Source organism: Azolla caroliniana, unplaced genomic scaffold (assembly GCF_043228905.1).
Source record: "Azolla caroliniana isolate FFs.n. ecotype wild unplaced genomic scaffold, voAzoCaro1.0.p SCAF_2, whole genome shotgun sequence".
NCBI classification, from domain to species: Eukaryota; Viridiplantae; Streptophyta; class Polypodiopsida; order Salviniales; family Salviniaceae; genus Azolla; species Azolla caroliniana.
Genome location: NW_028230437.1, coordinates 21,231,273 through 21,249,111, shown reverse-complemented (window position 1 = coordinate 21,249,111; position 17,839 = coordinate 21,231,273). Strand labels below are relative to the sequence as shown.

General features: G+C 39.7%; 1 protein-coding gene across 1 annotated transcript; it reads left to right on the top strand.

Annotated features, from left to right (window-relative positions):
• The first annotated feature begins 9,138 nt into the window (after positions 1 to 9,138).
• Positions 9,139 to 17,607, top strand: LOC147867570 (glutamate receptor 3.1-like). Its single transcript, XM_087339614.1, has 5 exons — positions 9,139 to 9,491; positions 10,538 to 10,821; positions 16,360 to 16,391; positions 16,541 to 16,947; positions 17,042 to 17,607. The coding sequence occupies exons 1-5, from the start codon at positions 9,165 to 9,167 to the stop codon at positions 17,363 to 17,365; spliced, it is 1,374 nt and encodes a 457-aa protein (XP_087195740.1). The 5' UTR covers positions 9,139 to 9,164; the 3' UTR covers positions 17,366 to 17,607.
• The last annotated feature ends 232 nt before the right edge of the window (positions 17,608 to 17,839 follow it).

Below are 17,839 nucleotides of genomic sequence, written 5' to 3'. Positions count from 1 at the left end.
GTATGTCAAAATTTCGGCTGAAGAGCCTACATAGTTGACCTCCTCAGGCCGACTACTCTTTTGATCTGCTCTCTGAGCTTTGTCGGTTTTTGCTTTGAGTGCCCGGCAGTCAGCTTTGATGCGTCCCGGTTTCTTGCAATAGTTGCAGATTCGATTGTTCCAGGACTTGCTCCGGCTTCGCTGATTGTTCGGCGGTTGGGAAGAGCTTCTTCCCCGATTGTTCGATCAGTCAGTCGAACCTTCTACTACGTAAGCTTCATCTGCCGAGTCTTTGGCGAAAGACTTTCTCCGAGATGCTTCAATTAGGATTGCGCTCGTGATTTCGGAGTACTTAATGGCAGTTGTTGAAGCATTGCACACGGTTGTGATGAAAGTTTCCCAAGAAGAGGGGAGACTGCTCATGAGTATCATTGCTTTGAGTTCATCCTCTATTGTCGTCCCCTGAGAAGATATTTGGGAGCTTAGGCTTTCGTACTCGTTGAAGTGTGCCTGAACCGAATCGGATTCTTTCCTCTACAAATTGTAGAGGTGCTGGATCAGATACATCATCGTTGCGACGACATTTTTTCATAAGTTTCCGACAGTGTTTTCCAAAGCTCAAAATTTGTCGTGCATGATTGCACTGTGAAGTACACTGACTCCGAGAAGTGCATCTGAATCGTGGCGTGGACGATTCTGTCTAGCTTTAGCCACTCGTTTGCCTTGCCTGCTTTTGGAGAATTTTCATTCTCAATCGGTTCTATCTGACCCTTGACTATGAGATAATCCTACATATGTTCCTTCCAGAAGTTGAAGCTCGAACTGTCGAACCTCCTTAGACTCATCTCCGATGAGCCGGATGTTGATGCCATCTGATTCGGCATCGGTTGGTAAGACTCTGTACGGAGTTGACTAGGAACCTTAGTGGGTTGCAGCTGGTCGGCTCACCCGATATCGTTCTAGTCGGTTTTGAACCCGAGTCGGTTTGGTTTCGGATACTTGTTGCTGAACTTGCTCGGAGTGACTCTGGTAACTTTAGGGACAGAACCGGCTGGTCTTCCCGAATGTTGCCGAGTCAGAGTGAGCCCGGTTAGCTTCTGATTGTATGCCGAATACCGATTACAAGAAACCGATTGTTTAAGCCGATTCTACTTCGGATGACTGCAACGATGAGAGGGACGGATCCAACTGATCCTCCTGAATGTCAATCAGCCAAATGAAGCACGAATTTGGTTGTTGCCTGGAGACCAATCTACAACGGGTGAATAGCGTCTGGTGACCTATTCGGATGTTGTTTAACCAGATGAAGCACGATTGGGTCGGGTGTTTCACAAGGAGCTCACCTCAAGTGGTTAGAATCACAGAAACAGAGTACAGCCGGCTAGCTTACTCCAATTAGTGATTTAACACAGTGAGATGCAGACTTCTCTGTTCTTTGTTCTTCAAGAAGTTACAAAATGTTGTGTGGTGTACTATGACGGCCGACAGCGGGTTGAAGAACCTCCAACAATCTGATACCAAATGTTGGGGAACAAGGTCGTCAGTGCGGAAGAACAAACAACATCCGGGATGGTGAAGAACCTGTGTATGCGAAGGAACAAGATACACACACACACATACAAAGAGAGATAGGCACAAAGAAACGGTTTATTTCTTAATAGCAACAGTTACAAAATGACAACAACAACCTTCACTAAAGGTTACAAAGTCACTTTATATAGTGACTATCCTAGGGCAACTGCCCTTTATCCTATTTACAGAAATAACCCAAACTTGGGTTGTCCAAAGGGATAGTGTGAATACAGCCATTATACACTCGTGTTCGACATCATCTTCCTATCCACCGTTTTATATTTTGTGTTGACTTCAACTTCCTCCATCAAGATGCCGCAATGATATTCATCGATGGTAGCATACATGTTGACAGAGTTAACCGACGAAATCACATGTTGATCGTGAGGATAGCTCAAGTCGACGACTTCCTCGATTTCGCTGATGGTGTCGTTAAATGAGGCTTCCCCCAAAATATGAGACATGAATTCTTCTTCTTCGAGTATGCTTTCTTCTTTCAGCACCTTCTTGAAGTCTTGTATCCAACGCTTGTCCTTCTGGTTGAGTAGTGTTAGTTTACATGCGCCGCTAGGTGTGACGCATGTTGCTTCTCCTTGCAATCCACATTCTCTGCTTCCTTGTGGGGACTTATGATTGCTCGGACTATTTGTGCCCCATGCTTCAAAAGTCCGCTTTAAATATATGAGGATTCACCTCCAAGGCTACCTCTGTTCCTTTCGTGATTAGCTCACACCATCAGGAATTGAAGAAATCTTTTACTATCAAGACTCTTGACTCGCACAAAGGCTACTCCATTATCGAACACCTTGGTCTCCATCTGGAACGATGTTATATACAGTTGTCCTTGCATGACAGGATGCGAAGCGGAGTCTTGCACAAAGAAGTGTTGATCAATCTCCACATCTCCAATGGTGACTTTAACATTGGGGCAAGCTCCGTACAAGTCCCTGTGGCCTTCGTTGCCGCTCAAATCTGCCATCCGTGGTTTGTATTAATCGGTCATCTTCCTTTCTTGTAGAACTCGGTCGACATGAGGTTGATCTCCGAGCCATGTTCAATCAAGGCCACCACGGTCTCTTTCTTCTCCCGAACTTCACCGGCATCTCAGTTGTCGCTCTTGCCCAATGAGGTCGAGAGTAATGGCTATCTGCCACCACTTCTTCTTCCTCCTCCTCTTCCGATCTTGCCATGGTTATGGCACTTGTTTTCACCTCCTCTTCATCAGATTGTTGCCACTTCCACTTAATAAGGTCCACAATAGTATCATGGAACTCCTTCGCGATCCCAAGTAGTTCTCTCAAAGTAAGGTTGACATGACTGTCTAAAACCTTCTCCTCAAGGACCTTCCGCAAGTCAGTTGTTTGTTCTATGTCCTACCTTAGCTTGTGAGTCGGTGCCACTCGTTCTTGTTCTTTCTTCGCTGATTCACCAGGCTTCATCCTTGCTTCTCCAACCTCTCTTCATGGCATAGGTTGGGCTGGCCCTTCTTTCCCTGCTTACTTCTTATTGGGATGCTTTGATGTGCCATCTTCTTCTCCAGTTGTTTTCCTCTTTTCTTTGACAAGAGCTCCATACTTGTCGCAAAGCTTGTGTTATCGTCGACTGGATCTGACCATCTAGTAACTCGTCACACGTTCCGATCAGCAAGTTTTAGATCCTCCGAATCAATTTTGCCTTTTTTCTCGCACTCGAAGACCATCGGCCAAAACCCAGGTCCTGGCTTGATCATTTTAAGATTCTCTCATCCAACTCGTATCTTGGCCGATGCAGCATAGTGCATAACTTCCACATGCCTTGCGTCTTCCTCTTCCACAATTTTTTTCAGCCCGCCTCTTTCGAAGTTCACTCGTAGTGGCTTCTGGGTCTCACTCGCGTGGATCATGTTGCCGTCCAAATAGACGACATTCTTGCAAATCGCATCTTGTAAGTAAGTGCATTCCCTTCGTGAGTGCTCAAAGTTGTCACACCACACACATCTAAACGCTTCTTTTCCCTTGGGCTCGCGATGACCTAAGTTGGCTAGAGATACCGCTTCAAACTTCTTGGAGAGCTCTTCGATTATAGATTCGTCCATCGCTTTCTGTCGAAATTGTTGATCGCCTTGCTAGGCTCGATCGTTGTAAGCGCCTTCCTCCACGATTGTGGTTTCTCCACATCAGTCGCCTCTAGCCATTGTCGATGCTTATCAAGATGGCTACAAGCCTTCTTCACCACCGTCCAGTCCGCTACCAAGCCATTTGGTTGTGTTTCATCCTCCAAAAGGCTGCCCAATTCTCGCCGGTCTTTCATATCCACCACCTTCAGGAACAACAGGGCTTTATCTCCTTTGAGAACTCGTTGATCCACACTCGGAAGTCGGTCGTATTTTTGGTCAAATTCTGCATATACTCCCGACGCACACAGATTCTTCCCTTTCTTCTCAATCCAAATCATTATGTATGTCGAGTCATCCTTGACGCATCTTCAAGCATGTATTCAGTAAGAAGCACCATTCCGAACTCCACCCAAGTTGTGTGCTCGTTTTGAATCTCCATGATGCACTCACGGAGCCCTGGTTCCACCACACGTTTAAAGCTAGAAATTTGTTTGAGATCGTTGACATCCCTCTGATGCATCTCGTTCTGATAGGTAGCAAGGATATCCATGATGTTCTTGCCACCAAAACGTCCAATTATCTCGACTGTTCAATCAATAGCTTTGTCAATTAAAGCCTCCCGATCTCTCACCTTCAGCATGTATTCCACGATGGACACCATACCTTCCGTTAATTCCTCTCCTTGAGTTCCACTTGTCAAAGCCATCATCGCACTTGATATCCTCCTGCCGCCTCGTTTCACGTCAGGTTTACCAAAGATGTTGCGAAAATATGACGAGCGTATGTGAACTTGAGGCAAGACCCCGGGGCCTCCGACCAAAGGATATCATATTCATGTGTTTATACTTTTAACAATTAACGGAAATGAGAAAATATTGTAATTTTCTTTTCCTTTACTAATGAAAAATTACTAAATTTTCTCATTTCCGTTAATTGTTAAAAGTATAAATGCACGAAACTGATATCCTTTGGTCGGAGGCCTTGGGGTCCTACCTCAAGTTCACGTATCCTCATCGTATTTTCGCGACAACACTCTAAGTCACTACGTTCCACGCGCTACGCAAATTCCTACCTTGTACTACGATCACCTTGATACATACCCCGAAGGACTGAGGGTAGACCATGTTCCTAGCCTGAAACACTTGGTTGATTAACATGAGAACAAGTGACTCAAGAGTATTCGATTACATCTTCATACAAGGCGCTATCGGAATATTTTATTGCTTTTAAGGATTGGGTTAGTATTACATATTTGAAATTTTCCATTCAAGTTTATTACATATTTGAAGAATGTATGAGTTACTTCTTTTGTTGTTTCACATAGAAACCATGTCGTAGCAAGAAGCTTGGAGAAGTCAAAGTCATACATGATTTTTCAGCTTCCTTTCTTGCCCATCTTGAAAGAGCACAGAAACAAAAGGATTGGCGCTTAATGAAGGCGTTCGATGTGGACGATACGGAACGGTAGGGGCAAAGCATATCGCAGATACGGAACGGTTTCAAGCTGCCTCTCGTGAGCCTATTCCTCCCTTGGTTGGTGAACCTGGGGAGCTTATAGAGCTAGATGATGAGTTTCTGGAGGACCCCACGATAGCCAACCTATCTGGAGTGGATGCCGATACATAGAATTCTGAGGACAGTTCTCAAAAGGAAGACAAAGAGAATGATAAAGATAACCTTATAGCATTGTAATGAATTTTGTATTTTATCAAAAGCATTGTAATCAAAGTTTGATTCCATGTTTTTATTGTTTCTTTAAAATTTATGTGTACCAATGTTTATATTGTTTCTTTAAAATTTATGTGTATCATTGTTTATATTGTTTCTTTAATTGTTTATATTGTTACATTTGTGTAGTTGCTATCAACGTTATAGCTTGAGCGACATGTATTAATCGACATTATAACATTACTAAGCTTTACTAAGCTACATGTTTTAATTGACGTACATGTTATAATCGTTTTAATCTAAGCTTCACTTTTGATCATCGAATATTTTCTACATTTCAAACCCATCTTACTTTTGGGTGTGACCATAATGAGTCTCCAGGTGTATCCATTATATGATACGTGTGTATGGGTGTCCTCATTCATGTGTGTGTATCGGGGAAACTCTAGATGATATTTAACATGGACTTTATGTCCATAGTGTCCATATGTTTGATTTTCATCTTTCTTACTAACATTAGGGTAAGGTATTATATCGGGACACATTCACTAAGTATTAGAGTGCATAATGCATAATCACTAACTATAGCTATCAAATGTTGTATACACCATGTTCATAACTTGTAATTTAATTACATTTTATGTCTAGAGGTCATGATTTTCTCAATATTTCAACCAACTTTGCATATTACATAATATAGCATTTCAATTGAATAAACAATTGTCATATTCTTAATTTTAATTAAATTTTGTGTTCAGAGATCATCAACTTTATAAATATTCAAAGAATACATGTTGTTTACTTTAAAACTTGTTAACTATTAATAATTTAGCAAATTCTATATGGGTTGACAAACATGTGATACTAGTGTAACAAGTTTCTATATACTGCATAAATTTGCACAATTATAAAAAGAATCTAAAAGTGGAATGCACGATCCTTCCACTTCTGAACGCGAACGTGTTAATTATAGGATCATGTTATAACATTGAGAGCATGTCAAAACCTTTATGAACTCTTTCAATGGGTCTCTCTATTTGAGGGAGGTATGACTCCACAAGGTCATCTAACTCTTTTAAACAAAACCCTAACTCCTAGAGAAATCCCATCAAGGCTCTTGTCAAGATTACAATAAATTCTTAGAGTCACGCGTGATCGTGTGGAAGTTGATGATGTATTTGTAAACCCACCAGTTCTAGGTTTCAGCCCATGCTAGAAGTCAAGCTGGTTACGACCTTTGGTACACCTCTAGTATGTCCTAACAAAATAAAGCAAGATAATCAAGAAACTATGGACTAAAATATGGCTAATGTTTCTTGACATACAAACCTTTCAAGACCCTCCATCTTGTCAAGTCAGTCTAGTTGGATCTTTCAATCAAACCTTATTGCATTATTTGCAACATGATAACAATGGCGGAAGTGCCCTTGACGGTGCCTATACGTGTTCTTGGTTTTGGTGATGGTTCTGGTGCTGGTGGTTGTACTTGAGTTGTCCTCCTAGTTTGTGTTTGCAATGGCATTAGAGAAGCACTTACGGAGGTCATCATACTCGAGCGTTTGTAAGAGAGCCAAGTGTGATGTTATATCCTCATCTGTATACCCCGATACCATCGTGCAACTATATGGAGAATATAAGTGTTGGGATGGTTGATGGTAATTTCTCCAACATAAGTTCCATAATACCTAAAACACGTACATAAACAATTCTAGTATGTATGTGTGTGCATGAATGATTGATTGTAGGAATGAATGTGTCAATCAATTTATGTATGCTATATGTGTGTGACTGAATGTGTATGTATGAATGAGAATCTTGTGTATAAATGTTAGTTTGAATATATTTATGCTAGTTTATAATTGAATTGTTAAACGTAAGGTATCTATGTGTAAGAGTGTATAAATGTACGTGCATGAATGTGTTAATGAATAAATTATTATATGGATGTTTGTATATGATTGTGGTAATGAGTACATATATATGAAATCATAAATAGCCTGTATAATGTGCATGTGTCCATTACCATACACACAAACATTACAATTTAACAATGAAGTCCCAAGTACCTTTGAGATATTGGATATATTTTTCTCGTGAATTAGAATGCTTGATGATAATATAAAAGGAAAGAAGGTGGTCAATACAATGGTCCATGCATTGGGACATGAAGATTATAACAAGGGTGTAAGTGTGGTGTAGAACAACTTCGCATCATTTGATCGTGAAGTGCCCAATGATAAGGCTAAAGATAAGAACATGTGTGAAAACGAGATCCCTTGGAATAGTTTGGACAATGCCGTGACATAAATCTCCAAGGCTTCAAGCCTAGCCTACACTACATTGGAAAATATGAGAGGACCATTGGCATTGTGCAACAATATGCACCTTAGAAGCTTTGAGCTGGAGCACTACTATACCCGGTAATGGAAATAAGAAGGTTGAAGGTTGTCTAGATGATGGCATGAATGTCCTCTCCAAAACTTCATCCCCAAGCTTCACTATACTTTGTAACTTTATGAAGCAATGAAGTTATATGGGAACAAAGAATATGTAAAGGCCAAATTTGAGAAGTCATTTGCCATATAGAAACATTTAATACATGCATAAAATCATAAACATACATACAATTGTACTTTGTACATATATAAACATACAATCATTAATTTATACAAATGCATACATTCATTCATTTACACATGCATATAACAATCACACACGCACATTTTTTACAATCATTTGCATACAATCATAGAAATATAAATGCATTAATTTATATACATATAAACATTCGCATAAGCTCTTCATCATTGCGACTTGTCATTTTATTTCCATTTGACATTCCTCATCATCTAGTTCTATATGTAGCTCAAATTTTAATGGTAACTACTAACGGAGGAGTAATAGGAACACTTCAAGAAAAGGAAATGAAGAACTATAAATAAAAGGGGTTGTACTCCCCTAAACTATATTACGGATAATGTTGCTTTCCATTACTTTATGAATGATAGATTAAGTAGAGTAGGCCTTTGACATTTATCTCATTATATTGCAAATTACATTTTGCTTGATTTATACTTCATTTTCCATATATATTAAGTAGAGTAATGCAAATATGGTCAAAACGATAGATGATGAAAAAAAAAACCATAAAAAATGTGGAAAAAAAACCTAATCCAAATTATGTTATTTAGATTTTGTAGATTAGACAAATAAAATTGCATATTGTATGTTATGTTGTTATTGAAGTTATGGAAAAAGGATGGATCATGGGAGACGATACAATACCCCCCCAAAAAGAACAAAAAAATACGAAGAATATGCTGGGTAGGAATCTCCTCAAGGTCAACACAGATACAGAGGGTAGTGCGCACAGATGATGTTCAAAAGAATTCCTCTCTACATAATTTCCTGAAAAAGAGGTTTGAATATAATGAGTCTGTGCAGATTAAATTTTTCAATGAGTTGAATGGCGATTGAGCAGCGCATGATCTGTGGGTCTCCCCTTTAGATGACCTTACGAATCGAGGAGAGCTCAATCAGAATCTCCTGGTTCTAGCAGCGACACATCAATCCATCCTTACAACGAAGGATTGACCAAAATGCATGATTCTCTGCAGATGATCCTCTCTGAGCAATAGACCATGACTTGCTCATTCTGTACATATACATATACATATACATATACATATACATATACTACATATACATGATATATATTATGTATATGTGTATGTATACATACATTATTACATATATAAACCCCTCTCTCTCTCTCTCTCTCCCTCGTCCCTTCCACCCCCTCAGTTCACACTTGGCCACCCGTTGGGGCCGTCATTCTCATCCCCCGACCATGTATGCTCCGATGGGCCTCATCACGGCTCTCCTAGTGCTTGCCATCTTCTTCTCCCCTGAATTTCCGACTGCGCACTCGACCAATTCCTCCAACTTGAAGATCCTTGTTCCTCTCAAACTTGGATTCGAGGAGTTTGTGAGTTGGCAATCGTCTGAGATACCGGTCACGCCCAACTCCGTCCTCAATTTCTCCGGCTTCGCCATCAATGTGTTTCAAGAATGCGTTGAGAAGCTTAATTATCGTATTAATTACACATTAATTGGCTATGGAGATGGCCTTGTAGACCCAACCTATAATGACCTTGTGCAAAAGCTTGTCTCTAAGGTATTACATTAGCTATACGTAATTTTTTTTTGTTTTTGTTGTAGTAATGACACTTAATTGTCGTAAAAATCAATCGCTTAAGGTTAATCATTTATGATAAATGGACCTCGATAATGTGTTTATATCTATGTTAGCAAGAATTTCTATGTTCACATTAATGATAGAAAAGAGATAAGGGATTGTGGCAATCCTCAAGTAGGATGTCATGGCTAGACGGGGAGAAACTAATATCTTAGTCCATAAAATACCTCAAGACTATATATGTAACAAATTACTAAGATTGTCCTAATATCATACCCCTTACCATGGAATCTTGTTCAAAGATTGACATGGGCACTAACAAATTGTCGATAATTCCATCTATAATTGAGGGTTTGATCCAGTGGACAAGAGTTTGAACTCCAATACATTTGAGTGTTTCAAAAGTAATTTTTAGCATCGCTAAAATTATTTTGACATTCCATGATATACTATTCAAGCATCGGTTGGCCAAGTTAATGTTTTCTAGTTATTCTTGTAAGATCTATTTGATTAATTGTGCAAGATCTATTTCTTAGTGCCAAATAAGTCAGATATGAGAGGCTTATTTGGTGAATAATTGGTTTTGTTGTATTGTATGGAAAAGCTATTCTCAAGAGAGTACGATGTGCTCACTTCGAAGAGATAAAGTAACTTTGTTAGTAATCATTGTGTAGAATGGTCCAAGGAATACTTTGAGCAAATTTAATACCAAAGATTGAAATTTTTACTCAAAGAAATACATGTGCAATCAAGTACAAGTGTATGGAGTAAGAGCCAAAAATGTATGCACTATAATAAGTGTGATGAATATCGTAGCACCATGACATACCTTGGCAACTTTGATGTAAACGGTGTGAGTAAATCTCGAAGGTATGTAGCTCATGAATAATTCGACTCATTATTTCCACTGCTTGATAATGATATTTACGTAGCATACAACAAGTTGGATTAATAAGGTTTTAATTAATTATGTGCTCCAGTAATACGTTTGTATTGGTTTTCACTGTATGCATGCATGGTCATAGGACGTAGATGGAGTAGTTGCTGATTTGACGATCACTAGTGACCGGTTAAAGTTAGTAGACTTTACCCAGCCATATATAGAATCGAGTCTTCAAATGATTGCGCCACTTCAACCTAGGAGTAATATTTCATTCTGGACATTCATTTCCCCTTTCTCTTGGCAACTTTGGATAACCATTGGAGCATTATTTATTGTCACAATGTCTTTGATCTTCTTCGTGGAATGGTGTGGCCAAGCTCATGAACATAATGGAGATTGGAGAAAGGCCTTCTCAAAATCGTTTTGGTAAGAACTCATGATCACCTCATATCATATTGTTTGTATCAAACCACATTTTTCAACACCTCATATTAGTGTGTAATATAAACGCACACCACATATGAATGCGAATATTTAATTGTATATATTGATAATAAATATGTTAAATTGGAGTCATAATATGGCATTGATGGCAATTGACAAGGTGTGGAACAACTTTCAATAACAGGTACTATGACATTGACAAGGGATGCAATATTCTCTTAGGTGGAGGATTTGTCGAGGTAGTGTTTATAGCAAAAAGAAGTCAAGACAAACCCAAAGACACATGTCTTGGGTTTACGGTTTAGGGTTTAGGAACATGGAATTAAAGGAGGTACGGGCTGGGAGTACATGTGTAATATCGCGCTCTATATCGAAAGGAAGTTAACCCAAACCCGAAGATAGATGTCTAGGTTTCTCAAGTAACCCTCACCTAATAGGGTTTAGGGTTTCATAGTAACTGCTACCCAATTGCTCTAGATTGTTTTCCAGGAGCTATTTAGACACCAATCTTACGATTGATTGCTAGCCATAGTTGGTTGGGAGATTAGTTACAAGCATAAACTGAAAGACATGAAAGGGATAGATATCATGAGGAATGCCGGAAGACAATGTGTCGTTGAAGAAGAGAAAAATCTAGAGACGTGAACCATGTGTAGAGTTCATCATAACAATAAATATATTAGGAAAATAAATATATCAAGCAGCTAAAATTACAAGTTAGTTACCTTCGATGGAGAGTCACCTGGGTGTTGAAGGACTATAGACTATGCCCTCACTAGTGCGCATTATATAATTGAGTACCTAACTAACATACTACGCCTTGCCTCATCTCATCTTTGAAGATCCTTGTCCCATTAGGAGCATCTACCGTTCAACAAAGCTTTTGCTTGAGTAAATGACAATAGAATAGTATGATTGCCCAAATCTTCAACGACAAACGTGTTGGGCTTCGATTACTGAGATTCGTGAGGAAATCCGATTATGAAATGCACAATAATGCGGGAACAAAAAAATAGGCAATGCACAGAGTACACAGTTTTACGTGGAAACCCTAAACAGGGAAAACCACGGGAATAGAGATCCTTGTCCTTTGTCGACTTACTTTGAGTTTGTCCATCGATAGGTTCTTCGTGAGCATGTCGGATCCATTTTGGTCAGTATGGATCTTCGCAAGAGTAAACTCTTCATCTTCCACTCTCTCCCATAACCAGTGATACCTTCTCTATATGTGCTTGGTTCAGGAGTGGTACATAGCGTTCTTGGCTAGATGTATGGGGTTGTGGCTATCACAGTGAAGCAAGGATTCCCTTTGCTTCATTCCTAACTCACTGAGAAAATTTCTCAGCCAGATCAGCTCTTTGCCAGCCTCTACCGCTGCCATATACTCTGCCTCTATGGTCAACGAGGCCACATATTTTTGAAGTTGTGATTGCCACGACATTACTCCCCATGCATAAGTCATCATGTACCCTGAAGTAGATGAAGTTGAGTTTGTGTCCCCCAATGTTTCCGAGTCGGTAAACCCTTCAACCATACCTTAGGCATACCCCAAAGGTGGCTTTCAAGTACCTGAGTATCTATTTAATAGTTGCCCAATGTTCTCTTCCTGGATTACTCCTATATCGGCTTACTGTCCCCATAGCAAATGTTATGTATGGTCTCGTACAAACCATAACATACATTAAACTGCCGACGGCTTTAAGGGCATATCGTACTTTCCTCATCTCAACCTTTTCTTTCTCACCCCTTAGGCATTGCTTAACATTTAGCTTAGTTGGTCAGTGACATAGAGCCGACTAGCTTTGCTCCCGACATGTTGAATCTTTCTAGGATCTTTGTCACATACTTCTCTTGTGACAACCACAACACTTTCTTAGTTCTGTCCCAAACTATGTGCATCCCTAAAATCTGTTTAGCGGGTCCAAGTTCTTTTATTGCAAACGACTTGCCTAGAGCTTTCTTTAAGCTCACGATCCTCTTCGTGTCTTGTCTGACTATCAAGATGTCATCCACATATAATAAGAGAATTAAGAAGTAACCCTCATCATACCTCTTTACGTACACATACTGATCAACTTGTGTTTTCTGGAACCTATATTCCAACATGAAGGACTCGAACTTCTTATACCATTGGCATGGAGCTTGTTTCGAACCATACAAGATTTTCTTTAGTTGACATAGTAGGTTCTCTTTCTCTTTCTCCGCAAAGACTTTGGGCTAATGTGGGACATCACCTTTCAATGGTATTGAGGGAGACCTATTGATCAAATAAATAGTTGTGTACATCGTCTCATTCCAATACATTTTCGCCAGCATAGCATGCAACATCATGCTCCTTACTCTTTCCATTACAGTCTGATTCATCCTCTCTACAAGCCCGTTCAATGCTGGGGTCTTTCGCACTATGTATTCGATTCGAATACCTTGGGCCTCGCAGTATTCTTCGAAATGCCCTCTATATTCGCCACCGTTGTCGGTTCGGACCACCTTCAACTTCTAACTTGACTCTCTTTCTGTCGTTGCTTGGAACTCCTTGAAGAACGACAATACTTGATCCTTCGATATTAGTACTAAAGCCCACAATTTTTGACAGTAGTCATCGATGAACGTGACTAAGTACTGTCCGCCTCGATGTGATGGAGCCTCCACATAGCACACATTGGTGTGCACTAGTTCCAAGAGCATTTCTCTTCTTTTCGGTGGTCTTGAGTGGAATGTTGTTCTGTTCTGCTTTCCGACTAAGCACCCGACACACTTCTCCAAGTGTACGCCTTTCACTTCTGGGAGAAGTTCCTGTTCAGCTAGTAGATGCATTCCTTTCTAACTCATATGGTCTAGCCTCTTATGCCCTAACTCTCCACTCGAGTTGGCTGCCACGTTCATTTTCGACTTGCACAGTCGGACATGCATCATATACAATGTGCCCTGTTTCTGTGCTCGGGCCACTATGAGGTTTCCTCGATAGAACTTCCACTTGCCATTTCAAAAGCTACCATTGTAGCCTTCATCATCTAGCCTTCCAGTCGATATCAAATCAATATGATATCGAGGACATCTCGAACTTCCCTCATATTAAATCGATAATCTGTCGACGTCATCAGGCTTACACTTCCTATGTCCGCTATCTTGCACTCCTCATTATCTCCCATCTTTACATAGCCATGATCTCCGGCTATGCAAGTTAAGAAACACTCTCTCGATGGAGTTATGTGGAAAGATCTGCCCCAATCGATTACCCAAGTATACTCTTCACTTGCAAGATTTGTGCTTGCCTATTCACAAATGAACAAAATCTCCTTAACACTTGTATCTACGACCAATGTGCCCTTTTCATCAGGAATCTTCCTGGGTTCGACATTATTATAGACACCTTTGTCCTTCATCATGTGTTGTCAGTCCTTCTCGAAGTGTCTAGGCTTTCCACAATAGAAGCATGCTAGCTTGACTCTAGACTTGGATTTGTCTTAGGACTTCTCCGTTCTTTGTGGACTTCTTTGCCGATTTCTTCCCCTACATGTATGTTGAGTCAGGTTTGACTCCGACTGGGATAGGACACCCTTGTCCTTCCTTCTTGTCTCCTCACTAAAGATGCTTGTCTGTACCATTTGTAGAGACAAGTTCTCTTCTTCAAACATGGTGTTGAGAGTCACCACCAGGTTCTCCCACTTGTCCGGTAGTCTACACAGTGGCAGGATGGCTTGCATTGCATCCTTAAGGAAAAGTTTAGTTGCCACAATTTGGATTACATACCCCATGAATGTGCTTACATGCTCGACTATGCTTTCCCCGTCCCTATACTTCAACCTCACAATCTTTCTCATCAAAGATGTTTCATTGATGGCATTCTTCCACTCATATAGACCTGACAAGATGTTTCTCGTACGCATTTGTGTCATTCACCACATGCTGAAGGACACTCACATCAACACACTATCTAATGGTGGCCACCACCTTTCTGTTCAGAACTTTCCATTCAGACTGTAATAGTCCCGTGGGTATTTATGCTCTATCGATGGGCTCGTATAGGTCTTTGACTAAGAGAAGGCCTTCCATCTTTATCTTCCAGTCTGCAAAGTTTTGAAAGTGTAGAACTATCATGCCTAGGAAGCCACTCACACATGCTTCCATGCTTGCACCTCAAGCTCTGATACCAGTTTGTTGGTCTTCGATCATGGAGATTTGTGAGGAAATCCGATTATGAAATGCACAATAATGCGGAAATAGAAAAACAACAAATGCACTGAATACACAATTTAATGTGGAAACCCTAAACGGGGCAAACCACGGGAACAAAGATCCACTATACAATGGACAATACAAAGGAGATAGTATACAACACTCTCTCTGCACAGAGTGTATTCGCCATGTAGGGTTCTTGGCGTCCAAGCTCACACAGCTATGGCGCCACTCTCACTCTTCACTCTGTAACACACAGTTACTAAGCTCACACAACTATGGCGCTACTCTCACTATCACGCACTCACTCTTCACTCTGTAACACACATCTATAGGAACTCTACGCTATTCTATTCTTTCTATTCTACAATGCATCACACTATGTTTTTGCCTAAGTGTATTTATACTTACACACATTATGGGTTATTTACAAATATAGTTCCTTAGTACTACTCTCACTATCACACACTCACTCTTCACTCTGTAACACACATCTATAGGAACTCTACGCTATTCTATTCTTTCTATTCTACAATGCATCACACGATGTTTTGCCCTAAGTGTATTTATACTTATACACCTTATGGGTTATTTACATATATAGTTCCTTAGTACTACTCTCACTTCTATTATTATACTAACAATAATCGCAGTTAATCAACTGACTGATCGAGTAGTCGACTCCAGTGTCGATTGTCTAGTCGGCCCGACTAATCGGCCTTGTCGTCGACCCTCTGGTCGGTCCGACTAGTCGGTCTTGTCTTCGACTTAGATCGTCTGTTGTCGACTCTCTATGACATTGACTGTTGCGTCTCGGCCCGACTAGTCGGCTAGTCCTTGTCTACAATTGTCCGCTCTCTGTGACATCGATTGTCGGCTCTCGGCCCGACCAATTGGTTCCTCCCATAGGAGGGACATATTCCTAACGAACCCCCTAGAACTCATTATATAATTGGGTAACTAAATAACATATTGTCTCACTTGTCCTTCCCAAAATGTTGGTAATTAGAAAGTCTTAATTAAAGGAAGAAGAAACTATATGAATTATGGAATGGTAAATAATGTGACAGATGTGATTATATTGTTCTATGTACATTCCCAATGGTTTGGTATGACCTATTACCTCATCAAATCTATGCTAGTAAGGGTAGTGGCATTACCTACGCATTACAACTCTCTCTTTCTCTTTGCTAGTTAAATGTTCATTCCATGGTTTGGTTTTTAACCAAACATTATCCTCATTATTCAAAACCCATCTCTATAGTCTTGTTTTTATTCTCTAAATTCTAATAGAATACATCGTTTCTAATTTGTATTCCATCAATTATTTATTGATCTTGCTAGGTTGACAGCCATGGCCATCTTCTTCTCTCATAGTAAGTACACATTCAGATTATACATGATGAGTGGATAAATACTGTTGAATATAAGAAAACCAAAGTTCAAAATTTTTTAGATATCATATATTAATATTGTCCTTGAAAATGTTCAACACATTTTACTAAACAAAGGGAATGCTTCGCAGGGGATGACGCCAAAACCCACTCAGGTCGAGCATTCACACTAGTTTGGCTAGTTTTTGTACTCATATTTTCATCGAGCTATATAGCAAGCTTGTCATCTATATTAATAGCGCAACAACAACAACAACGTCCAACCATTCGAAGTTTCGCAGACTTGCAAAAAAGTCATCTAAAAATAGGATGTCAAGAAGGTTCATTCGAAGTAAATTACTTGAAGAATAACCTCAACATTTCATCAGAACGACTCATGAACTTGATTACTCAAGAAGATTATGACAATGCATTGACGTCAGGTAATGTGTCGGCAATTATTGATGAGTCACCTTACTTGGCAACCTTCCTTACCAACCTAGGATGCAAATACACAATCGTTGACTCGAACATTGGCTACTTTGGCGGATTTGCATTTGTAAGTATTCTTGATCGCATTTAAACTTGCCACTTCCATATGGATATTCTTCAATCGATGTGGTCTATTAAGGGATTTCCCCCCTCGCCTGCAGGCATTTCAAAAGAACTCACCCTTAACTAATGATATGTCACTTTCTATTCTATCTTTACAACAAAACGGAGATCTTCAAAGGATCAAGGATAAGTGGCTTGGTTCCGGAGTCTGCATTACAAGTTCTCCTGACACAGTAAAAATGTCTCTCCATAGTTACGGGGGTCTATTCATTGTCATAGCCGTGTCGTATGTTGGAATAATATTGTTAAGATGTTTATGGTTCCCAGTGAATCAATGCATAAGTAATAGAGAATCAAATCCTCGCCATCCCATTGACATGGAAATGAGAATGAATGGAAATCCTTATGCCATTTATGCTTGAATCAAATATACTCACAAAATCACTAATTGTTGAAGGGGACAAGGTTGTAAAAACAAATGTAGGGGGTGAATATTATAAGGTATTGTACAAAGTGGAATAATTAACAACATAGAGTAATAACATCATTTGTAATCTAAGTTGGGGAAGATCAAAGTTTAAATCAAATTTGCTGGTGTACAAAGTGGAATAAGCAATAACAGAGTTAGAACAACATTTGTAATCTAAGCTTGGTGAGATCAAAATTGTCCTCCTCACATATGTTTGTAATAAATATAACACTTAAGGTCATAATGGAAATTTTCATTTTAAGTATATTATTGCCAAAATCATTAAGTTCTTTTAAATGACTTACAAGAAACAGAATGTGATTAGACTAGCATAGACCCATAGACAATGTTTTAGAATCTTGAGGCACACATAGAAGTACATTATGTGCAAGGCTGAATACACAGGGTTGCCTATTCTAGTTGGCAT

Excerpts from the sequence above, each read along its gene's own strand:
- LOC147867570 (XM_087339614.1), top strand. The coding sequence starts at position 9,165 with ATGTATGCTCCGATGGGCCTCATCACGGCTCTCCTAGTGCTTGCCATC. Across the intron at positions 9,492-10,537 it reads TGCAAAAGCTTGTCTCTAAG|GACGTAGATGGAGTAGTTGC; the intron begins GTATTACATTAG and ends GCATGGTCATAG. Across the intron at positions 16,392-16,540 it reads GGCCATCTTCTTCTCTCATA|GGGATGACGCCAAAACCCAC; the intron begins GTAAGTACACAT and ends AATGCTTCGCAG.